This window comes from Myxine glutinosa, chromosome 8, assembly GCF_964187855.1.
Source record: "Myxine glutinosa chromosome 8, kmMyxGlut1.1, whole genome shotgun sequence".
Taxonomy (NCBI): Eukaryota; Metazoa; Chordata; class Myxini; order Myxiniformes; family Myxinidae; genus Myxine; species Myxine glutinosa.
The window spans coordinates 31502737-31528733 of NC_136268.1; the positions used below are offsets into that span (position 1 = coordinate 31502737).

The 25997-nt window shown below is 42.6% G+C and overlaps 2 protein-coding genes across 5 annotated transcripts in view; one reads left to right on the forward strand and one right to left on the reverse strand.

The window, feature by feature from the left end:
* The window catches only part of LOC137432380 (uncharacterized), a 515673-nt gene that overhangs the window by 126364 nt on the left and 363312 nt on the right, over positions 1–25997 (forward strand). The window lies entirely within an intron of this gene.
* LOC137432375 (large neutral amino acids transporter small subunit 4) overlaps positions 1–25997 on the reverse strand; it is a 43140-nt gene that overhangs the window by 9107 nt on the left and 8036 nt on the right. For both annotated transcript variants that reach the window (XM_068124257.2, XM_068124256.2), the window contains exons 5-12: positions 23977–24032; positions 23476–23552; positions 14734–14826; positions 12964–13097; positions 9932–9971; positions 7966–8131; positions 5185–5331; positions 2093–2104 (exon numbers count right to left, since the gene is read on the reverse strand). In XM_068124257.2, coding sequence (XP_067980358.1) covers positions 2093–2104; positions 5185–5331; positions 7966–8131; positions 9932–9971; positions 12964–13097; positions 14734–14826; positions 23476–23552; positions 23977–24032 — 725 coding nt within the window. The remainder of the gene's footprint in view (positions 1–2092; positions 2105–5184; positions 5332–7965; positions 8132–9931; positions 9972–12963; positions 13098–14733; positions 14827–23475; positions 23553–23976; positions 24033–25997) is intronic.

Below are 25997 nucleotides of genomic sequence, written 5' to 3' on the forward strand. Positions count from 1 at the left end.
CGCACTCTTCACACATAAACGTGCGACTGAGAAAGACGTGTAGCGGCCGCTTCCGTGTTACAGATTCGGCGCGCACTCTTCACACATAAACGTGCGACTGAGAAAGACGTGTAGCGGCCGCTTCCGTGTTACAGATTCGGCGCGCACTCTTCACACATAAACGTGCGACTGAGAAAGACGTGTAGCGGCCGCTTCCGTGTTACAGATTCGGCGCGCACTCTTCACACATAAACGTGCGACTGAGAAAGACGTGTAGCGGCCGCTTCCGTGTTACAGATTCGGCGCGCACTCTTCACACATAAACGTGCGACTGAGAAAGACGTGTAGCGGCTGCTTCCGTGTTACAGATTCGGCGTGCACTCTTCACACATAAACGTGCGACTGAGAAAGACGTGTAGCGGCCGCTTCCGTTTTGCAGAATTCAATCCTTTTTCAAAATGGGCGCCATGTACTGTTTAGATTTTGATGATTTGCGTGTGATATGATTCAACGGATGTTTATATGAATCGTTTAAAATTTTAAAAAGCCTTCAATTTCTGATATTTTGCCTTTTCATTTGGGCCTCCCAATTGAAGCCCCGCCCATAGGGCGGGTACCGTTGCTCGTCATAGAAATGCGGGCCTAGATGTGTGAGCACGAATGGAGCAACAACTGAGCTTTGTAGCCTGGGTTTGTATCTCCACCCAAATATAAACTTCCATCCTGGTGTTTCACAGGCAAGGTGATTCATCATTGTGTGTCCCGTCCCTCAAATGGACCTTAAACTGAGCATAATGTCGGCATTTGTTGTTGGTAAGGATCCCAAGGATCTTCATGAAGAGCAGGTGAGCGATCACCTGCACCATGAACAAATTACAAATTCCTGCTCTAACCTGCAGGGGGCACTGCATCAGCAGCAACGCCGTGCCCATGCGAGACCTCATTCTAACCCGCAGCCACATGCTGCATGTGAATGATGGCATCATAGAAGTGGAGTAATTTATCATACTATGTACTGTTTGTGTGTTTGTTGTGTGATGGTGGTTGAAGAGGTAAAGCCCTAATTGTTACATTGTCTTCACTGTTGTTTGTTTGAACCCAATGGCGACTCAGCGGAAATATCTGCATCCTGTGATGGTGGTAAGTGAGGTGTTTTGAATTAATGAATGGGAGTATTAGGATCATGGGTAACGAGGCAATTCGAAAGGATAGATATGGAAGTTGATAAGTTAGAAAGGTGTACAATTTATATAAACTGAGCATTTTTACAGTGAACTAAGACTAATGCAAGACTTTGGACATAAATCACATGGAGGACAAAGACATTCGGAGACGTCAGTGTACTTTAATGTGAATTCCGACATTAGGACACCACCCAATTGCATATAGTATATGGGATTTGAACTTGTGTTGCATGCATATAATACCAAGCAGGCTCAGCCAAGCCGTTAGATTGTTAGAGAATGAGTTGTTGAGAGGTTCGAGAGCCGAGGAGTTAGCTTAAGAGCTAAGAAATAGGAAGTTGTAAAATGAAGAACTGTTACAGATGAGTTGATTGTTGGAGAGTTGGAAGGCAGAGAACTGGTGAATGAGACAATTTGAGAGCAAACAGCTGTATAGGTGGAAATTGGAGAACTAGGGAAGCGTTTGACAATTTCAGAACTAGTGAGCGTGCTGGGATGTCCAGTGAGTCGGAAGATGGAGAACCGAGCTTGAGAATTGGAGAGTTGGAAGGCAGAGAACTGGTTGAATGAGACAATTTGAGAGCAAACAGCTGTATAGGTGGAAATTGGAGAACTAGGGAAGCGTTTGACAATTTCAGAACTAGTGAGCGTGCTGGGATGTACAGTGAGTCGGAAGATGGAGAACCGAGCTTGAGAATTGGAGAGTTGGAAGGCAGAGAACTGGTGAATGAGACAATTTGAGAGCAAACAGCTGTATAGGTGGAAATTGGAGAACTAGGGAAGCGTTTGACAATTTCAGAACTAGTGAGCGTGCTTGGATGTCCAATGAGCCGGAAGATGGAGAACCGAGCTTGAGAATTGGAGAGTTGGAAGCTGAGATAGGAAGTTGAGAGAACTGTGTTTGGAATATAGAAAACAGAATTTCATACCTGTGTCCATCACTGTATCAGCCACGAAGAGGGATAATAAAAGCAGGAAAAAGAGACAAGATTACAAAAATTAGTAAATCATTTTATGAATGGCATTGGAGAATATGATCATTATCCCTACACCGGGACCGGGTTGTATCCCTACGCCAGAGCTCGGATGGCGCTGCTGTGAATCGGGCCTTGATTGGCAGAGTGAATAAACGCGTACGACAATTGATCGCAGTTTGTCGAGATACCTTACATGGCGACGAAGGTGGGATCAATTGTCGTACGCGTTTATTCACTCTGCCAATCAAGGCCCGATTCACAGCAGCGCCATCCGAGCTCTGGCGTAGGGATACAACCCGGTCCCGGTGTAGGGATACAACGGTGAACATTTGCACTGCATACATGACACACTGTTAAAGTCTTTTTGCCATAACCTTGCTTTGGCAACATCAGACTCACAATAGACCAAGACCTGCCAAGGTTTTAAAAAATGTCTCAACATTTACAGTGCCAATAGAAAGTCTACACCCCCTTTCAAAAATTTCACCTTTTGGTGCCTTATAGCCTGGAATTAAATTGCATTAAATCAGACCTTTTCCACCTTTATTTACACATTGTATCCCACAACTTCCAAAAGAAAAACAAATTCTACAATTTTCAGTAAAATCATACTAAAATACGCCGTTTGTGTCTGTCCGTCTGTCTGATGAATTTTTGACGCCAATACATGCCGTCGTTACTTATCCAATCTCAAACAAACTTGACAGGATGACGAAGGGTTACATAATGAAGGTTGTACCGCATTCATTCCCCCCCCCCCCTTCCCAAGGGGGTTTTCTCCCCCGAGTGGGTTTTCCCCACCATTGCCGTGAATAGCGTTGTATGTTGAGGTGTATATAAATATTGTTGCGGTTTTGAGTTTGTACAATAAAGGTTAAATTTCCCCCTCATAGTTTCGTCACACTACAACACGTAGCCTCGCAATAGTTCAGTTATCTCTTAGTATGTGTGAGCATAGTCCTTTTCCTGTGTTAGTTTTGCGTTGAGTAGAATAATGAGAGTAGGTCCTTCATTGCCTTATGCCGCCTCCATTGCCTTACGCCTCCTTGTGCTGCGTTTGGCTTTTTGGCGCGAATTAAAACGAGGCAGGCCTGGCAAATCAAGCAGGGACCGAATGAGGCCGGCGGAGAAGCTGACGGTAAGCGCGAGCCGTCAATCAGGGCTCAAAGGGATTGGCTGCGGCACTGCGTCACAGGGTGTGGTTGGAACATTTGAGAGGGCTCAGGGCGTGGCAATAAAACCCGTTGCGCAAAGCCCCCACGAGCAGTTGAGTGGAAAGGTGAGCTTGTGAGTTCTGTTCAGAGTTAGCAGTTCTGCGAACGGAGGCACTTGATGAGAGTTACGAGTTCTGGGAAAAGATGCGCATGAACTAAGTATAAGTGCTCTTACCACATTGGACGCTTGGTTGAGCTTGAGGCCGAGCCTCTATTGGGTTACGCGAGTGATAGCGCACCGGTAACTCAACGCGCTGTGGAAAACCGCCTGCCTGCTGCCCTTTGTTCGAGAGACGCGCTACGAGGATCCCTTCCACCACCTGCTTGCCTTCATCGTGGGACGTGCTGTGACCGTGGAGAGCCACGCCGGGCGAAGCCGTTCCTGGACGACCAAGGCAGCGCGTGAACACCATCCTACCTGCATTTCCCCTTTGTGAGTCTGATCGGGCCCATGTCTGGGTTAATATAAGACTGATTAAGTTCTGCTCTGTGTCTCTCGGCTTTCTACCGACTTGTACATACTTGTGTAAATAGTAATTAAATAGTGTTCTTCCTTTATTCGACCGTCTCGTGTTTTCCATCATTGACTAAGCGTGGTACGAATAAAACTGCTCTAATCAGGTTCCAATACTAACGGTAACTGCACGGACCACGTGGTACGCAATCCGCTCGGTGTACCCAAATTACACGTGGCTCGTGCGAGGCTTGCTTCCCCGCTTCCGCGGCGGCGCAGGTATTTAGGTACGTGCGAGACTTGTCCCGAAACCCTACCTTGCGTTTGCCCGGGAGGGGCGTTTCAAGTCTCGGTTACGCTGGCTCAGAAAGAACAAGGGGCCTTGGTAAGGGTAGGAAGGGTGGCGGAAAACCGTAACAGTATTAAATTAGCTTTATCGTGGCGTTTGTCCAAAGAAGAAGATTTATTGTGGCGTTTTTCCAAAGACGCTTTTAATAACAAAATTAATGATAATCGCATATTGTTAATGTTATTACAAAACAATATCAATACTAATAATGTCCCACTTCCCCAAGGCGTTTTTCCTGCAGTGATAACGTGTATAAATAGCTTATAGTTATAATGGCGTTGCCATGGGAGCAACGGCTTCTACAGGAAGTAAAATATTATAAACCACAAACACGTATGCTTAGCATTTTAAACAGTCGTTAATGCTCTTTATAACACTAAATGAAGAAATTTGGAGGAATCCCGACATCCGTGAAGTAAGGTTTACTTACAGAACTGAGCGAAGATCTACTGTACTCTATATGCCCCACAAGGGTTTAATTAATAACATGGCCCTTTCTGCCGCTAACGTGGCATTTTTCATAGCTAACTTTTGAAACTCTCTCCTGCTGTTTTACACGAAACTGAAGGGAGAAGCTTGGGTTGTGCTCCTTTACCAAGCAGCTAGCTAGCACTTGCCAAGCCAGCCGTTCCTTAACGGTTTTGAATGGAGTGCTTTCTCGAATGCTTAAACCAAATGGCGATCTCTCCACAAGAAACATAGTAAATGAACACACACCCAATGTTCTTGAGACCCACCCATAGATCGACTGTAATCTATATACCCCAAAGAGGAATGACCCTTCCTGCCCCTCCCGGAGTCTGCGGGTGTACTAGTGAATAAAAAATACAAAACGAGAATATCTTGGTTGGATAAGTGTCCACCCCCCTTATAATAACAATTGGGACTTTATCGGAGTGGTTTCATATCGAATGTCCAATGAAAGATGTTACTGAAGATTTTTTTTTCTTGTTTTAAAGATTAATAATAAATATACATTACTGTATTGATAAGGTATTGTGGTAAGGAACATGTGTGTATTTTTAACCTTGCTGCCCATCTCCATCTGCTAGAAACTCTAGCATGCTGTTCATGGCTCCCATGTAAAAGATGAGACGCAGTTGTGTGATGCACATGGTGACGAGGCTCCATAGCACGATGGGCGTACAAACGCTTTTCATGAAGCTTGGACCTTCTGTAATTTCACACAAAAAAAACAACAATCAGATTCCATTTTACCCTGCACTGACCAAGTACCAACCGAGCTGTTTCATTGCAGATAATTCAGAAATTATGTTGCGAAGAAGAGGAACCTGGCATAGCTTTAAAAATGGAAGAACTAATTGTTCCTTAAAAACATATATGCTCTTACTGTGTTTATTAAATGAACATTTATGAAATAGTAACAGCTCCCTTCTGATTATAATGTTCCATTCCTATCCCCTTCATTTACAAAGAGCAGGCGAGCAAAAGGAATTTGGAATTTTGCCATGGTACCGGCAATAACTCGCCTACTCTTCACACAGGACACCGTGTGGATCTTTAATGCCACGACCGACCACGGTTGGAAGATGGGACACGTGCTTTAGCTTCTAGCCCTTCTATTCTACCTCTAGGCCATCCTGCCAGCCCAAACTTCACTACATGTGGTGATGTAATTTAGCCTCCCCCTATGCTACAGCTTATACCTGTTGTAGGCTTTCTTTATACAATTAGTGCCCCCAATTTTTAATGGTACCCCAGAGTTTCTTGGAACCACAAGGAGAACAAAACCACCATTTCGGTTTTGATATTGTTTTTCTTCCTGCACTCCCAATTTCCAAACTTTATCTCAGAGCCGGATGGGACTTTCAGAATGAAATTTTGCATCAACAATGGGAATAAAAAATACCCGTGGTTTAGGTTGCCATCGTTTTTTGACCTTGACCTAATTTTAAGGTCATGATGTAATTATAGACATTTTAACATTTTTCACCATAACTCGACTAATGTTTGTCCAACCGGAATGAAATTGCCCTCTCTAGATAGCCCAGAGCAAGCCGCATTTACGCTTAATTTACATCATACCCCTCTGGGTTAAAGGTCGAGGTCTTACACTCCTTGAAATGCTAAATGACCATTTCGGATTTTCTCTCTCTTTTTCTGCTAATGTCTGAGGTTTTTATGAATGAAATTTTGCATCAATAATGGGAATAAAAAGTATGCGGGGTTGACATAATTTTTTTGATCTTAAGGTCATGACCCAATTATAGTCTTTGTAAATACTTTTCACCAAACCTCGACAGATTTGTCCAATCCGAAGGAAATTGCCCTCTCTAGATAGCCTAGAGGAAGTCGCATTTACACTTAATTCACATCATACCTCTCCGAGTAAAAGGTCGAGGTCTGCAAAGAAAAACTCATTTTTTACCATCACTCAATCTTGCCAATTGAAGTGTCGTTGAAGCTGAAGGGAAAGGTGTATGCTGCATGTGTGAGAAGTGTTATGATTTATGGGAGCGAGACATGGGTAATGAACGTAGAGCAGCAACGAAGGCTGGAAAGGGTGGAAATGCGAATGGTTCGGTGGATGTGCGGAGTATCGTTGAGAGAGAGGAAGACAAATGATGAATTGCGAAAGATGATGGGAATAGAGCCTGTGATTGATGTTGTGAAGAGAAACAGTTTGAGATGGTTTGGTCATGTGTTGAGGAAGGATGAAAGTGACTGGGTGAGAAGAGTGATGGAAATGAATATAGAAGGAAGTAGAGGACGGGGAAGACCGAGAAAGACTTGGCTAAAAGTGGTGGAAGAAGAAATGCGGGCAAGGGGGTTAAACAAGGGGAGATGCAGAAAATAGGGCAAAATGGAGAAGATCGTCATGGGGACCGCAAGACCAACCCCCGCTCTTGCAGGGAAAATGGCCTTAAAATGCATGTTGTTGTTGTTTCTCAATGTTGCCAATGCGGAATCTCAAAAAGCACTTGTGCCTTTCAAGATGTTCTTGCATCATAATTGTAGGATCTGCACTGAAGTTTTGCACCTGATATTTGATTTGTGTCCGTGACCACCTTTTTTCGGATTGTGACCTAATTAACAAAAACACTTTTTGATCATAACTTGAATAATTTTCCTCCGATTTCCATGATGTTGAGTTTTTTTGATTGATTATAGATGGGGACACATTTTTCTAAGCTACAATCTATCTCTAAATATTGAAGGTCAAGGTCATATGGTGGGCCGAAATAAATGTGGCCTTCATTGGATTGCGGGCCAAGGGTAAGTAGCAGGCGATCGCATATATATCATCCAGAAGCATACTTTTGATCCAGAAGCATACAGAAGAAGTCCAGAACATATCATCCAGAAGCATACATACAAGAAGAGTTGAGACTTTTGGGACACTGAGAAGGGATTTAGCTGTAGAGCTCAACATGCGTGCTGGTACATAAGGGGTGATCATGTTCATTATGTCGGCCGGGCTCATGTTTTGTGCTTTATATGTCAGTAGAAGGATCTGGAAAACGATTCTATTTTCAATGGAAAGCCAGTAGAGATATTTTTAGTGCTGGGATTGTGCTGGAACTTTAAACATAGTGGCGACTCCCCATGATTAATATTTTAGTGCTAACTCTGATGTCGTAGATGGTGAGCTGCCCAGGCCCTGATGCAGCAAAGCTGCCCCAAACCATAATATTTCCATGGTTATGGAATGCACACTTCGTGCATGGTTATGGAAGCCATATTGGAATAATGGGAAAAAAATTGGACATAATAAAACCAAAGAATAATGGGCACCCAACTTCGTGCAATTTCCCAGTCAAAGGCCCATTCTCACTCGGATACTTACCCTCATCCTGATCTTGATAATTTACAACGACATTGTGAGTTGATGGGAAAAATGATTTCCCACTCTCCAGGTTAGAATCGCCAGCGCAAGTATCTTTCGCAGAATGAGAGACACTTAGGCGCCGACCAACCGATGTAACGTGGGAGTAGAACTGTTGGCCTGATACCTGGACAAACGCACAAACATGGACAGGTATGTCTCTTTATATAATCTATTCTCGTTGTTTCCATGTTTTGCTTTATCACACCAAAGATCTCTAACGTAATCGATATTTACCATTAAATTATTTGCAATCTGCATTAAAAAATATTTCTCAATTCCCGACCCGCCAATAAACTGTGGATTTCGTAATTCGTAGGCAAGCCATTATGACGTCATAAAGTGTGCCGTCCCTCGGACGGACGTTAATCTGGATGTCTTTGTCTACTATCATTGTAGCTAATGGACGTTGAAGATCCTACGGTGTATTTTGACGAAGAGTAGACAAGTTATCGCCAACATCCTGATCGAGATACAAATGTCTCACCGACAGAGGGCACCGCGTCAGTGGCCCTTATTGGTCCACGTGCTTCGTATGTTTAGAGGTAGCATGTAGAAACTTTACATGGCATAGCCTGGTGTTGACTTAGCGGTTATGGTGCCGGTTTGGGATCCCTGGATCCTGGGCTTGAATCCCGGTCGATCACTGAATTAACGCCAGGTGGGTTGACTCAGCCTGTCATCCTTCAGAGGTCGGCAAATTGAGTACCAGCTCACTGATAATTCCCTGTGTGTCGCAAGAGGCGACTAACAGGGTTGGTGGCAGGAAGGGCATCCGGCCATAAAACATTGCTTCAAAAAGGGGACTAACGTGCCCAAAAAAAGGCCAACCAAATGGCCTCTAAAGGTGGGTGTCCACTGATAAGCCAGATCTGGATCCAGACTTGAACCAAAATCGAATCGGCTTGTTATTTTCGCCGAACCAACTCATCCACCTAGTTTTGTCATAATCCGTCCACAACGTTTTGAGATATCGTGCGTTATATCGTTTTGGCCTAAACTCTCAAGAGTGAAGAATCACTTCAAAAATTAAAATTCTCGCATCCGGATATTCACAATAATCGAAACAATTCGTCCTCGTCACACAACCAACCTGTCCACCAGGTTTCGTCCGAATTCGTCCATAACTTTTTTGAGATGTGCTGCTCACAGACAGACAGACAAAGACAGACAGACAGACAAACAGGGGTGAAAATATAACCTGCATCGACATTCTGTGGCGGAGGTAATAACAGGCTGTTTTTTCCAGACTGAGAGATTCAAATGTAACACCTGTCTGGATAAAATGCTGCATTGTACGTGGAGATCAGCATATAGTGATCGTGGAAAAAGAGATCTCAAAATAACAAAACAAGTTCGTTTGGTAGCAGAAGTCTTTTTGGCCAATCTTTTTTTTTTTTTTTTTGAACCACTTTCCTTGTAATCTCATTCAAAGCAATCCATGAATGCAACACAGTCTCAGTCATTGGACATTACTGATGTTTTCCCAAACTACGCAGGTTTCCGTGCAGAGAGAATTTTATTCGGGAGTAATTTGGGAGAATTGGGCTGACAACATAGCTCAGAGGTAGTCCAGTCACCTTTGAGCTGTCCAGTGTAGGTGTGATTATTGCAAACACTATAAACTGTCATCTTAGATGGTTTGCCATCCTTAAGAGGGAACATCAAGCTGGCTGTCCCATATGCAAGCATTCGCTGGAGGATGTAAAAAAAACAACCCAATGTGCCTTTAAAAGGAGTGGGCCATTGTCTGCTCTTCAATATAATGAAGCAGCCACCGGACTGAATTAATGAATGAATTCCAATACAATATTGCTTCTCTATATTATGATGGTTTGGCCAATTGCACGACCATCTTTGTTATTGATCAGCCTGACCCTTACTCATTCATGTCCAACTCCATAGTTATTTACTACTAAATGCTTACCTTGTGATCAAATCCCAGCCAGCTGAGCTTGATCTTGATTCTGGAAATAGAAAAGTTAATTATTGGAGAAAATAACGAGGACATCAAGAACTAGAACTGCACTCGGTGGAGCACATACCTCCACCATGCTGAACAGTTTGTGTTTTGTATCTCACTGATAAGCCGGATCTGGATCTGAACCTGAACCAAAATCTAATCGTCTTTTTCTTATCACCTAACCAACTCACCCACCAATAGTTGTCAGAAGTTGTCCACAACTTTTTGAAATACCGTGCTGTATATCATTTTGGCCCTATCTCTCAATGTTGATGAATCACTTAAAATGATGGCAACAACTTCTGATCTATTGAATAATGAATAATGTTAATTAATATTAATTAAAATCAATAACTAATATTAATAATCGATTGAATAATAATGTAAATGCCTTGCCAACTATGTCTCCGACTCATGATGGCAGCTGTTCTGTACCAGTTTTGAGCAGTGGCCTTTTGGCTGTTCTGTTGAGGCATTTTTAATAGGTAGAGAATTCCACGAGACATCAACACACACTCTTCCATGAGAAGCCAACCCCTCCATCAGAACTCCAAGTTTCAGTTCCTTCCAAGGAAGATCAACCAATCCACAAGTTCTGTGTTTACTTCATCTTCATTTTCTCTGACTGCTCGTCTTGTCTCTCTTCCGTCCCGCGTCCCCGCTCCCCCCATCCAGTGGTAATATATGATAAGGATAGCCCTATTAGGACTGTATTTGGCTCAGGACAAGCAGGTACCTGTACCGTCGGGCTTATTTCAATTTCTGAAATAAATGTTCTTCTTTATATATTGTACGTGTGTGCATTTTGTGGCTGCGAGTGTCATTCAAGCATGAATCAACTGAGGGAATTCGATGATCCCATGCATGCCAATTTGAGAACGGCATGTACTGTAAATAATTAATGTTTGACCCCCAAGGAGTGGCAAATTTTGAGGACTCCTCGTTTGGTCCATGTTGTGAGATCCCTGTGTTTCGGCGAGCAGGGTTCGAGTACGTAGGACAAGACGTGGTTTTGTTTCGCATGTTTTCACTCATTTTGGCAACCTTGATCAATATCTTTCACCCATCAGCAGAACAGCCAAGAGGCCACATGACAGTCCAATGCAAAACCTATAGGTTTGCTCCAAACTGGTAAGGAAGTTTCTATTTCAATGAAGGTTTCAATCCTCGACTCTGATTCTGCAACTGGACCAGACGGCATCAGCCCACGGGTCCTAAAGTCCTGCTCTGCCGTTCTTTCACAGCCTCTCTATGTTCTCTTCACCCTCTCTTTTGCTAAAGGTCATCTGCCATCAGCTTGGAAATCAGCCAACATCACCGCTTCACACAAAAAATATGCAAAAACAGATCCTTGCAACTACAGACCAATCAGCCTTCTCCCAATTATGGAATCCATCATTGCTTCGGATATAAAATCTTTCCTCTTGTCCAATGGCTTGATCTCTGATCATCAATTTGGTTTCAGACCTGGTCACTCTACTCTGGACATGCTGCTTCTGCTGTCTCAACAATGGATGGAGGTCCTCCATGTCAAACAGGAAATCAGAGCTGTCTCCCTTGACATATCTTGTGCCTTCGATACGGTCTGGCACCCCGCTCTGCTCACCAAACTCTCCTCCTATGGTATCCATGGAAATCTCCATGCATGGCTTGCGGACTTCCACTCTGGTCGAAGTCAACGTGTGGCCTTGAATGGGTTTCTCTTATCTCCCCTTCCTGTTCAGGCTGGAGTTCCCCAAGGTAGTGTTCTGGGCCCTGTGCTTTTTCTGGTCTTCATCAATGATCTCTCTGACTCTCTTGAAAATCCTCTCTATCTCTTTGCTGATGATTCCACTCTCTGCGGCTCCATTCCTCATCCCTCAGATCGGCAGTCTGCAGCCCTGGACAAAATCACAGACTGGTCAAACAAGTAAAACATGTCTTTCAATCCTGAAAAATCTCACACTCTCACTATGTCTCTCAGAAAAGACCGACTGGACAACCCTCCCATCTATTTTCTCAATAATCCTCTCCAAGAAGTTCTGTCACTCAAGCTTTTGGGTCTCACTATCTGCCATGATCTTTCCTGGGAAAACCACATTTCCGAGCTGGCCTCCAAAGCCAGTCGCCGACTGAGCATCCTCCGTCGTGCGAAGTCCTTCCTTGGCACACCTGGGCTCCTCACCACATACAAGGCTTTCATCCGCAGCTCAATGGAATACTGTTCTCCCCTCTGGGTTGGTGCTCCTGCCTCACACCGAGCTCGGCTTCACGCTGTTGAAACCAAAGCTTTCAGAATCATTGGAATCTCCCGGGATAAAGCTAACTCCGAGGGCCTTTCACTCTCTCACCGCAGGCAGGTTGGTGGTCTTTCTGTCTTCTATCGACTCCTATCCGGCCTAGCTTCCCCAGCTCAAGCTGTACTCTGTCCCGAAATATTCCTACAGGTCGCACAAGATCTGCCAGCAACCCTCTTCTGGTGAAATTGCCAAAATCAAGACTCTCTGCTCACCTTCACTCCTTTATTCCTCTTTTCTCCCACCTCTGGAACAAACTCCCTTACTCTCTTCAATCCCACTCGTCCATCCAGGTCTTTAAAACAGCTGTTCACCACCATCTCTTATCCTCCATCCAAAACCTTGATCTTTTCTACCCCTGTTAATTCACCCCCAGATCCACTTTTTTGAAATTCCGACTTCTTTCCTGGAAGTCCAAGCAGTGTCCATGTGTTTTATACCTCTCCAACCCCCCCCCCCCCCCCCCCGTGCCTTTCCATGCCTTCTCCCTCCCACAGATCTTCCGTTGTCCCTGTTCTCTGCTGCTGTACTTGTGTGCTTCCCTCTCTCTCCCCATCTTGTCTCCCGCTCCCTTTATTGTATGTTTTGTGTGTCCTTTTGGTTTTCTGTGATTGATGTTAGCTCTTACACGAGCCTCGATCTTGTATACAAAAAAAAGAAAAAAAGAAAGGAAAAAAAAGAAGAAAAAAAGAGGGGTACTTGTGATGGAACTTTGCTCACGTGAAGTTCATGTCTTCTGGACCCGGAAAAGGCTCCAGTGGCCAGTTGAGGAAGCAGTTCATAAAGACCAAGCCAGCAAGGGCTGCCCAGCCCAACATAATCGAGGTGAAATTCGCACCAGCATCATATATGAGCTAAGGGAGGAGTGGGAAGGGGGTGGGTGGGAGAGTTATCAGGATAATTAATTAGGCAAATGAAATGCTATAATAAGGTAGAAATCAAACAACGTACTCATAAAATGAAGAGAGAAGGGTTGCGCAAAAAATAATAAACAAGATGGAGAATTGCTTTGCAATACATGTCGCCTACCAAATTTCAGTTGAATATGTTAAAGGGTAACATGAGGGGAAATGTCTGGAAAACTGACCCATGTATAACATGTGATATTTTCCAAGTTCAAAAAGGGCATAACTCCATGAAAAATTAGCAAATCACCCTGAAACTCGAACTTGTTCTGTAACTTATCATAATAAAGCCATGTACCAAGTTTCATAATGTATTAAAGGGTAATATGAGGGGAAGAGTCTGGAAAACTGACCCATGTATAACATGTGATATTTTCCAAGTTCAAAAAGGGCATAACTCCATGAAAAATTGGGAAAACATCCCAAAACGTCTGTAACTTATCAAAATATAGCCATGTACCAAGTTTCAATTGGTTATGTTAAAGGGTATGGAAAAAATGCAGAAAACCACAAGTATGACGGACAGACAGACGGAGAGCAAACCTATAGTCCCCTCCAGGTAGGACACTAATAAAGGAGTAAGAGAATTCAATCAATCATATGCACATCATGTCCAGGTCGCATCATCATTATCGGCGTGGCGTGTAGGTAATCCGCCAATGCAGGTACCATGAAATGTGGTGAATAGGGACAGCAAGGTGAATAGGGACACCAACTGAAAAAAGTTCGGAAACTTTTTTCGCTGAAAATTGATAACCATACTGATTTGTTGACATTTGGGTTGAAAGTGTTCTCTTGTTTTTTTTAAAAAGCAACTTATAGTCCCTATTAACCCCATATATGGGTTAAATAGGAATAAATAGGATTTTTATGGTTCTCCCTATTCACCCCGTTTTACAGGTGAATAGGGACAGTCACTGAATATGAATGAATAATAATCAAGAAATAGGGGACAGTTTGGAGAAACTTTTTATCCCATATTTTTTTTCACTGGCACCGTGGTTTATATTATGGGTGCATATTATGTGCATCCATCTGAGCTATCAATTTAGCAATAAGTTGGAAACTCAGGATTGTTTCTTGATTATTATTTTTTTGTATTAGTGACTGTCCCTGTTCACCCGTAAAACGGGGTGAATAGGGACAGCCATAAAAATCCTATTTATTCCTATTTAACCCATATATGGGGTTAATAGGGACTATAAGTTGCTTTTTTTAAAAACAAGAGAACACTTTCAACCCAAATATCAACAAATCAGTATGGTTATCAATTTTCAGCGAAAAAAGTTTCCGAACTTTTTTTCAGTTGGTGTCCCTATTCACCCCATTTCGTGGTAGTTCTCAATGGCAAGAAACAAAATGGATAGTTCATCATCGGCAACCAATAGGGGGTCAAGATTTGAACGTGCCATCTCAGATCGCAGTCAGTTGAACCGACCCAGAAACATGTGAGAATTGAGAAATATATTATACAAGAAAAAAAAAGAAAAACCAGGAGGGGAGAAGGGGACAGATCTGTACAAAGCACGACCATGATTAATGGGGTAGGGTTTACACAGATTGTGAAATGCTGCCTGATGGTTACCTTGAGGACGGGAAAGGTGACCGCCGACGAGGCGTAGGAACCTATCATAAGGGAGATGAAAGTCGAGCGCAGATTTCCAAACATATTCGGGAGCTGTGGGCGGAAAAGAGGATCATGGATAAGACGGAGACACAATTATTTAATTATCCTCATGATTGTTATTATAAAGGACGTTATGCGCGCAAAATCGCGCAAAATCAGGTGCGCGCAGCAGGTGCAGGCAGCAGCAGGTGCGCGCAAAATCACTAAACGCAAAGAAAACGCCCGTTCAGGATATACATACATACATACACATATATATATATATATATATAGGTTACTTGACTAGTCAAGAAAATAAATAAAATACATGGTTCATGGAATCGGGACCAGGCGAAGATAATATCTTTATGGCTATTGTCTGACCGTCTGCCCCTGCGGGTCATTTTGGTCATATTCCCAGTTGTTTATCTGTTGTTCAACTGAAACTTGCAAACCAAAGCAAGCCAGCTCAGCTCTAGTGGTTACACAAATTGCATCACATGATCTTTCAATTACAGGCATTTCCACGAACCTCTGAAACCGCTTGTTGATTACAATGATTCTTAAACACAGAACCGACTCTCCCAACGTTCTGCTTTGAACATCTCTCCTATTGTGCGGTGTTTGGTCCAATCATCATGGTGATTTGAAAATACAAGAGACCGTTTCACAATGACCATTTGGAGTGGTGGCCTGCTCTACCGATACGTGTACACGTCGCCCTTTTGCCTTGTCTTTCCTTTATTTGTTTACTTTTTCCAATCTTATAAACAAGACAAACCAAAAGACGATGCGAGTTAGGGGCCAAGATGACATTGTTCTGACATTGCCTTTTATGAGCTAATCAGGATTAATTTAAAGACTTGTCTATGACGAGGAAATCTTGTTTGTCGTTTTGCTCTGTGGTTCAGAATCGGGTCGGTATCGATGTCGGTGTCGGTGTCATACACACTCTGTCTGGCTCTGGCTGTGCTGATACTGAGATTGCCATTGTCCTTGTCAAACTGCAATCGGCTGTGGTTGCTGCAAATAGCTGTCTCGTGCAACATACATAGTCATATTTTATATATTTTGTTGTGTGTGTTGTGTCTCTCTGTGTGTTGTTATCTCTATATGTGGGTTTCAGAAGGTGTAACGGAGCCCTCCCAGGTCTCAAAGTGTGTGTGTGTGACTGTGTGTGTGACTGTGTGTGTGTGTGACTGTGTGTGTGTGTGACTGTGTGTGTGTGTGACTGTGTGTGTGTGACTGTGTGTGTGAGATTGTGTACATGAGACTGTGTGTGACTGTGTATGTGAGACTGTGTATGTGAGACTGTGTATGTGAGACTGTGTATGTGAGACGGTGTGTGACTGTGTATGTGAGACTGTGTGACTGTGTATGTGAGACTGTGTGACTGTGTGTGTGTGACTGTGTATGTGAGACTGTGTATGTGAGACTGTGTATGTGAGACTGTGTATGTGAGACTGTGTGTGACTGCGTGTGTGTGACTGTGTGTGTGTGACTGTGTGTGTGAGTGTTGGACTGTGTGTGTGTGAGTGTTGGACTGCGTGTGTGTGAGTGTTGGACTGCGTGTGTGTGAGTGTTGGACTGTGTGTGTGTGTGTTGTTGTTGTTGTTGATGTTATGTTGGCTGTTGTTATCTCCATATGCGGGTCTCAGAAGGTGTAATGGAGCCCTCCCAGGTCTCAAAGTATCTGGGTGTGTGTATATGTGTTTGTTTGTGTGTGTGTGTGTGTGTGTGTGTGACTGTGTGTGTGTGTGTGTGTGTGTGTCTGTGTGTGTGTGACTGTGTATGTGAGACTGTGTGTGACTGTGTATGTGAGACTGTGTATGTGAGACTGTGTATGTGAGACTGTGTATGTGAGACTGTGTGTGTGACTGTGTGTGTGTGACTGTGTGTGTGACTGTGTGTGTGTGACTGTGTGTGTGACTGTGTGTGTGTGACTGTGTGTGTGTGTGTGTGTGTGTGTCTGTGTGTGTGTGTGTGTGTGTGTGTGTGACTGTGTATGTGAGACTGTGTGTGACTGTGTATGTGAGACTGTGTATGTGAGACTGTGTATGTGAGACTGTGTGTGTGACTGTGTGTGTGTGACTGTGTGTGTGACTGTGTGTGTGTGTGTGACTGTGTGTGTGTGACTGTGTGTGTGTGACTGTGTGTGTGAGACTGTGTGTGTGACTGTGTGTGAGTGTTGGACTGTGTGTGTGTGAGTGTTGGACTGTGTGTGTGTGTGTGTGTGTGTGTGTGTGTGTGTGTGTGTGTGTTGTTGTTGTTGTTGATGTTATGTTGGCTGTTGTTATCTCCATATGCGGGTCTCAGAAGGTGTAATGGAGCCCTCCCAGGTCTCAAAGTATCTGGGTGTGTGTATGTGTGTTTGTATGTGTGTGTGTTTGTGTGTGTGTCTGTGTGTGTCGGTGTGTGTCTGTGTGTGTCGGTGTGTGTAAGTTACTGTTGTCGACTGCTATCCACACATGGGTGGGTTTCAGGAGGTGGATCAGAGACCAACCAGGCCTCAAAGTATCCACCCCCATTAGGTGGATACTTTGAGACATGGTAGGTATGTGTGTGTGTGTTTTACTGCCACCTCTCATTCGACACTTGCGAACAAACGGGTTTTTGTCCTTAAATTATCAACGCAATCATGTTACATGATAAGCTCTTCCTCAAATAATTAAATATTTATCAAAAACACTTCTGTATGCTGACAGAGAAAGCAACTCTCTGATGTCATGAAGAGGCATGGTATCGCAATATTACTCTATTTCACATTTGATTGACCAGTATCCATAGGTAATGATTGCATATGCTCCACTGGTTACCACTTCCTGTTTTTTGAATTACTATCTTCTTGTGGGGTGAGCAGGTGAAAGGTGTGGCCTGAGTATTACAAACTGGTTGGTCAGACCTGACATGCAACCGAAGGTGATTTGGGCAGGAATTTGTAATTTGGTCAACGCAACTAGATGGCTCAAAGTAAGTAGTGTGCTACCTGTGCACCACTCTGTCAGGTTAACTGTATATGTTGATGTGATTTCCAAAACAACAATTTATTCCCAAAAGAAATGTTTCCAGAAAATAAAACACAATTCTCAAGAAACACAGGAACTTGTTCCATTTTGAGATGTTGTAAAATATTATGTCGATTCAGTTAAGCAATCAAAAGGAGACTATTCTTCCAAAGCACTCTACAAATTACGTACACCCTGCATTGCATCACATGAACTCATTCGGTCTCCCATTCCTACCCAGAATTCAACACTGCCCTCCTCCCCTTCCCCACCCTTTGGGCCTACAGCCAAGCCATCACTAGGAATTTTATATGAACGAAATTCATGCAGGTCTTAGAGTGGCCGTTTCTGCTTCCTCCCTCGCCTACACTCCTGTTCTTTACCTGTTTGTCTGTTTTGAAGGGTTGCAACCTCAGCGATGAAAGCAAACCACACGAGGACCCGGACTGCCATTAAATCAGTCAGGGACTACGTCAATTAACCGGTTTCAATGCAATACATAGGAGATATATAGGTTGAGGCCTGGTTGGTCTCTGTTCCACCTCCTGAAACCCACCCATGTGTGGATAGCAGTCAACAGTAACTTACACACAGACACACGCACACACAGACACACACACACAGCCACACACACACACACACACACACGCACAGACACACACACAGCCACACACACAGCCACACACACAGCCACACACACAGCCACACACACAAACACACACACAAACACACACACAGACAGACATACAAAGACAGACACACACAGCCACACATACACACACACACACACACACACACACACACACACACAGACAGCCACACACACATAAACACACACACACACAGCCACACACACACAGACACACACAGACATACACACAGCCACACACACACGCACAGACACACACACAGCCACACACACACAGCGCCACACACACATACACACACACACACACACACACACACACACACACACACACGCGCACAGACACACACACAGCCACACACACAGCCACACACACAGACAGACACACAAAGACAGACACACACACACACACACAGACAGCCAGCCACACACACATACACACACACAGACAGCCAGCCACACACACACAGACAGACACATACACACAGACACACACACCCAGATACTTTGAGACCTGGGAGGGCTCCGTTACACCTTCTGAGACCCACATATAGAGATATTTAATATGCAGCCTATGGCCGCTGGTTGCATCATTGCTGGGAGCACGGCTGATGCAGTGCCGCCCCCCCCCCCCCCCCCCGTTACAAGATGGTTGGTACTCATTTTGCCGACCTCGGAATGATACAGGCTGAGCCAACCCACCTGGTGTTATTTTACGACATGACAGGGGCTCAAATTAAAGACCCGAAGATATCAAGACAACCACCTTGACCAACAACACCAGGCTTGATATAAAGGATATAGGTGTAGAGCTGTAAGTGTGGTTAGAGTATATTGGTTGTTTGGATTTTTGTTTGTCTCAAAATTGTTTTTTTGAGAAATTAGTATTTTGAGAAATTTAAACAAAGGCACTTCACTTGACTACTTGAGTGTAGTGTAAAACAAATAAATAATTGATTGAGTGTAGTGTAAAACAAATAAATAATTGATTGAGTGTAGTGTAAAACAAATAAATAATTGATTGAGTGTAGTGTAAAACAAATAAATAATTGATTGAGTGTAGTGTAAAACAAATAAATAATTGATTGAGTGTAGTGTAAAACAAATAAATAATTGATTGAGTGTAGTGTAAAACAAATAAATAATTGATTGAGTGTAGTGTAAAACAAATAAATAATTGATTGAGTGTAGTGTAAAACAAATAAATAATTGATTGAGTGTAGTGTAAAACAAATAAATAATTGATTGAGTGTAGTGTAAAACAAATAAATAATTGATTGAGTGTAGTGTAAAACAAATAAATAATTGATTGAGTGTAGTGTAAAACAAATAAATAATTGATTGACTGTAGTGTAAAACAAATAAATAATTGATTGAGTGTAGTGTAAAACAAATAAATAATTGATTGACTGTAGTGTAAAACAAATAAATAATTGATTGAGTGTAGTGTAAAACAAATAAATAATTGATTGAGGGTTGTGTAAAACAAATAAATAATTGATTGAGTGTAGTGTAAAACAAATAAATAATTGATTGAGTGTAGTGTAAAACAAATAAATAATTGATTGAGTGTAGTGTAAAACAAATAAATAATTGATTGAGTGTAGTGTAAAACAAATAAATAATTGATTGACTGTAGTGTAAAACAAATAAATAATTGATTGAGTGTAGTGTAAAACAAATAAATAATTGATTGACTGTAGTGTAAAACAAATAAATAATTGATTGAGTGTAGTGTAAAACAAATAAATAATTGATTGAGGGTCATGTAAAACAAATTAATAATTGATTGACTGCAGTGTAAAACAAATAAATAATTGATTGAGTGTAGTGTAAAACAAATAAATAATTGATTGAGTGTAGTGTAAAACAAATAAATAATTGATTGACTGTAGTGTAAAACAAATAAATAATTGATTGAGTGTAGTGTAAAACAAATAAATAATTGATTGAGGGTCGTGTAAAACAAATAAATAATTGATTGAGTGTAGTGTAAAACAAATAAATAATTGATTGACTGTAGTGTAAAACAAATAAATAATTGATTGAGTGTAGTGTAAAACAAATAAATAATTGATTGGCTGTAGTGTAAAACAAATAAATAATTGATTGAGTGTAGTGTAAAACAAATAAATAATTGATTGAGTGTAGTGTAAAACAAATAAATAATTGATTGGCTGTAGTGTAAAACAAATAAATAATTGATTGGCTGTAGTGTAAAACAAATAAATAATTGATTGAGTGTAGTGTAAAACAAATAAATAATTGATTGACTGTAGTGTAAAACAAATAAATAATTGATTGAGTGTAGTGTAAAACAAATAAATAATTGATTGACTGTAGTGTAAAACAAATAAATAATTGATTGAGTGTAGTGTAAAACAAATAAATAATTGATTGAGTGTAGTGTAAAACAAATAAATAATTGATTGAGTGCAGTGTAAAACAAATAAATAATTGATTGAGGGTCGTGTAAAACAAATAAATAATTGAGATGTTTTTCTCTCGAAAACACCCCCTCCCGCCTTACCCCCTCGATGCCACATAACCCCTTCACCTCTCTTTTCTTTCTCTCCCCACCCTTGCTGCTCTCCCACTCGCCACATTCTTACTTGTTTATCTCGTGCTTACACCACACTCTGCATGCTTACCCTCCACCACCGAGGCTACCATGAACAACACATATGGGATAACACCTAGATGTCTGCTTCCATTCCCTCCCCAATCGGGGTTGCATTTGGAGCTGGACATGGCTTCGGATGGTTACAGTTGGCACGGATGTTCATGTTGGATTTCATTTAATAAAATCCATTCAACAGAGAAATTCTGTAAGTCTGTGCCACATTCCAAAGTGCGAGTGGGCAGGTGTTGTGCTGCTCTCTCAATAGGAAAACAGTCGAGTGTTAGTGGAGAGAAAAACACAGAGTTGGGAAAACAATAGAGTGGAGGGTATTTTATCGACAGACGGCAGGGGCTATAACATCAGTTCTTAGAGAGCATAACTCCGCCAGGCTGAACAGTTTATGTTTTGTATCCACTGATAGGCCAGATCTGGATTCGGACCTGGAGCAAAATCGAATCGGCTTGTTCTCGTCACCAAACCAAGTCAACCACCAAGTTTCATCCGAATCCGTCCACAACTTTTGAAATATCCTGCTATGTATCGTTTTTGGCCCTATCTTCTAATGATGACGAATCATGACTTACAAATATTTATTTTTTATTTTCTAGTATCCGGATCTGGAGCCGGATGTTCACCAAAATCGAATCAATTCATCCCTGTCACATACCCGACATGTCCACCAAATCTCGTCCGAATATGTCCACCACTTTTTCAGATATCCTGCTCACAGACAAACAGACAGGGGTGAAAACATAACCTGGATATCTTACTACAATTCCCCAAAATGTCTGTCCGTCTGTCCGCCTGTCTGTTCCCAGGTTCCACAAAAACGGCTGAACCGACCGCAACGAAATTTTGGGTGGGTAATCCTGGGACCCCCTGGAGTAAAATAGGCCATATTGTTTTTCAAAATTTTCCACAAATTTTCCAATTTTTCCAATTTTCCAGTTTTTCCAAACCCGATGGAATAATATTTACCGATATGAACAGTGATGTGGCTTTTGTTGAAATTCTACAAATACTGTTTTGATTTTGATGATTTGCGTGTGATATTTAACGGATGTTTATATGAATCGTTTAAAATAAAAAAACCCTTCAATTTCTGATATTTTGCCTTTTCATTTGGGCCTCCCAATTGAAGCCCCGCCCCTGGGGGGGGGGGGTACCGTTGCTAGCATAAGCAGTATAGTATAAGTCCAAAACCTTGATCTTTTCTACCCCCGCTAATTTCACCCCAAATCCACTTTTTTGAAATACCAACTTCTTTCCTGGAAGTCCTTGGTGTCCTTGTGTTTATACTTCTCCCACCCCCCTTCCCATGCCTCCTCCCCCCAAGCCCTCTCCCTCCCACACATCTCCCGATGTCCCTGCTCTCAAATGTTGTGTTTGTGTGCTTCCCCTTCTCTCCCCATCTTGTCTACCGCTCCCCTTTATATATACTTTGTTTGTCTGTTTGATTTGTCTGTGTGATAAATGTTAGCTCTGTCAGGAGCCTCGATTCGGTATACAAAAAAAAAAAAAAAAAGAGGTGGAGGGTGTGTGGTTGACTTAAAAACAGCAGGAATGAAGAAGGAGAGAGTATGTGATTGATTTAAAGTCAACAGGAATGAAGAAGTGGAGGTTAAATGAACGAGTTTGGTATGCAAAGAGTTCAGTTGGGATTGGGATGTTGTGATGGCGGAGCTAGGGAGGTGGGGGGTGGGGGGGGTGGGGCGCTGGGAGAGAGAAGGAAGAGGTGGATGTAAAATGAAGGATTTATTGAGAGAAAGGAAATGAGGGGGTACTCAGGAGACTTGTAAATGTAAATGTAAATGTAAATGTAAATGTAAACACAACTTGTAAATGAGAGACCACTTAATTTTGCTGAGTTTACTACGATGGCCCAAAATGGGCTGGTAGACATAGAAACAGACGTACAGATGATGACTCGGTTAGATCCGAAATGTAAAAGGACAAAAGTGCTGAGAAAATTAACATTAGGAACATGTGACGGTAAATGATACAGTGGAAGTACCTATCGGAATGGGTGAGTCAAAACAAAGATGCAGGAGAATGAGAAAAACAAGGACATGACTCATGAGGGACTGCAGGCGGACACATTGAGAAGGAAAGGAATGATCAATGAACATAACGATGTGTGAACATAACCACAGAGATGGACACACAAAGAAAGGCAAGGCGGCCGGAGCCGACCGGTGGCTGGGAGCAAGGAGCACCTGGTAACAGCCTGCGATTAGCCAATCAGGTCGCAGCGCTGTTTACTGGCGGCAGGGGAAAAAAGCAGCCAACCAGGAGCAAGCCTTGTTTTTCGTAGCGAGTCTCGTCTGGAGTTCTCGGGTCACAAATAGATGGAGAGAGAGGAAGAAAGGGGGAGAGGGATCGAGGGAGGGCCAAGGGAAGGAGAGGGAGTTCGCAAAGAAAGGAGCACACAGAGAAGTTGGGATTACCGTGAGGGAAGTAAAAGTCATGCACATCCCTCCGAATCCATTCAGAGCAAGTACTGGGAAGATACACCATGAGAGATCTGGGGTTGTGTGGGGGGAGGTAAAAAAAAGAAGAAAGGACAACAAGAATCACAGAGAAGGGAATCCATGTAAACGACATGAGCGGGAGCCGAGCGGCAATGGGTGCCGGCAAGGCCTTGTTCAACACTGCTGGACCAATGGGTCCGCACGAACATTTACTGTTGTGTTATTTTGATTTGTATTCCTGCGACGTTCATTCGGATCTTTTTTTTACCTCATCTTTCGCATTGCCTGGCGTAAATGCCGCCATTGTAATGGTAATCACGTGCTTCAAGCGGCCACCTGCTCTTTTATGGAGACAACTTTTAGTGAATCGAGGAACACAACCGCACGAACATACGTGTGTGGACGAGAATACTACGAGATGGTGCACGAGTGATCATATGGGAAAGGTTTGCTTGCGTTCGGCTCTTTGTTCCGTACCGTTCGGGTTACTTGCTCCGTAGGCCATGAACAGGCAGGAGGACCCGAAGGAGGCACTGTGAAGGGGGTGAAAGAATGAGAGAATGAGTTTGGGGAAGGAGTCAGGATTTGGGGATTGCAACTTATTGCGGTTTGGACTAAACCAAGATGTCGCTCAACCATGCAAAGTCACAAAAGGTCATTGTTGACGAAGGAGAGGGTAATGTTTCCTGATATTCGTGTAGCCATTAGTATTTCAGACCTTGGGGCTAACCCTAACCCTAACCCTAACTTCATTGGTAACCCTAACTCTAACCCTAACTTCATTGGTAACCATAACCCTAACTTCATTGGTAACCCTACCCCTAACTTCATTGGTAACCCTAACCCTAACTTCATTGGTAACCCTAACCCTAACTTCATTGGTAACCCTAACCCTAACTTCATTGGTAACCCTAACCCTAACCCTAATAACTTCATTGGTAACCCTAACCCTAACTTCATTGGTAACCCTAACCCTAATAACTTCATTGATAACCCTAACCCTAATAACTTCATTGGTAACCCTAACCCTAACCCTAATAACTTCATTGGTAACCCTAACCCTAACTTCATTGGTAACCCTAACCCTAACTTCATTGGTAACCCTACCCCTAACTTCATTGGTAACCCTAACTTCATTGGTAACCCTAACTTCATTGGTAACCCTAACCCTAACTTCATTGGTAACCCTAACCCTAACTTCATTGGTAACCCTACCCCTAACTTCATTGGTAACCCTAACTTCATTGGTAACCCTAACTTCATTGGTAACCCTAACCCTAACTTCATTGGTAACCCTAACCCTAACTTCATTGGTAACCCTAACCCTAACTTCATTGGTAACCCTAACCCTAACTTCATTGATAACGCTAACCCTAACTTCATTGATAACGCTAACCCTAACTTCATTGGTAACCTTAACCCTAACTTCATTGGTAATGCTAACCCTAACCCTAACTTCATTGGTAACCCTAACCCTAACTTCATTGGTAACCCTAACCCTAACTTCATTGATAACGCTAACCCTAACTTCATTGGTAACCCTAACCCTAACTTCATTGGTAACCCTAACCCTAACTTCATTGATAACGCTAACCCTAACTTCATTGGTAACCTTAACCCTAACTTCATTGGTAACGCTAACCCTAACCCTAACTTCATTGGTAACCCTAACCAGAACCCTAACAACTCAGCAAACTCCCAAAAGGTCATTGTTGATGAGGGAGAGGGTAATGTTTCCTGATATTCGTGTAGCCATTAGTATTTCAAACCTTGGGGCTAACCCTAACCCTAACCCTAACTTCATTGGTAACCCTAACTCTAACCCTAACTTCATTGGTAACCCTAACCCTAACCCTAACTTAATTGGTAACCCTAACCCTAACCCTAACTTTCACTATATACGTGAACACGTGGTGAGAAGTTTAAATTTAGTCATGTTCTTTTGGAAAATCTGCCCATTCGTATTTGAGACCTTTGGGCTGGCAAGATGGAGTAGGTGAGCCATCTCTGGCACCCTGAGCAAATATACACCACCTTATTGAATGTCAGGCCTAGGCCCAGCCGGTTCGTGAAAGACTTAGGCCCAACTTCCCTCAGCCAACCCCACAAGAACGTGGGAATAATTGTGGCCTTCAAAGAAGACCAATAATACCATAGCGATAACAATACCTAACACCTGAAGTAGCTTACCTAATGCGACTGCAGAGATTGCTACCTTTCGATGAGAGTGTCCATGTTTGGCGGAATACTCGGTGCCAAATACTCGGTGGAATACTCGGTGCTTTACCAAATGCCAAAACTCATGATATTAGTTCATCACCTTCACTCCTATTCACTCTCTACTGAGTATTACTTCATGCAAAACAGGTACTTGGTTACCATCAAGGTAAAGCAGCAGGTGTAAGTGCTTGGCAGACCCACGCAATATTGTGCACTTATGACCCCGAAATGATTACACTTCTTGTAAAAAAAATATCATTTTCTTTTTTACCTTCACT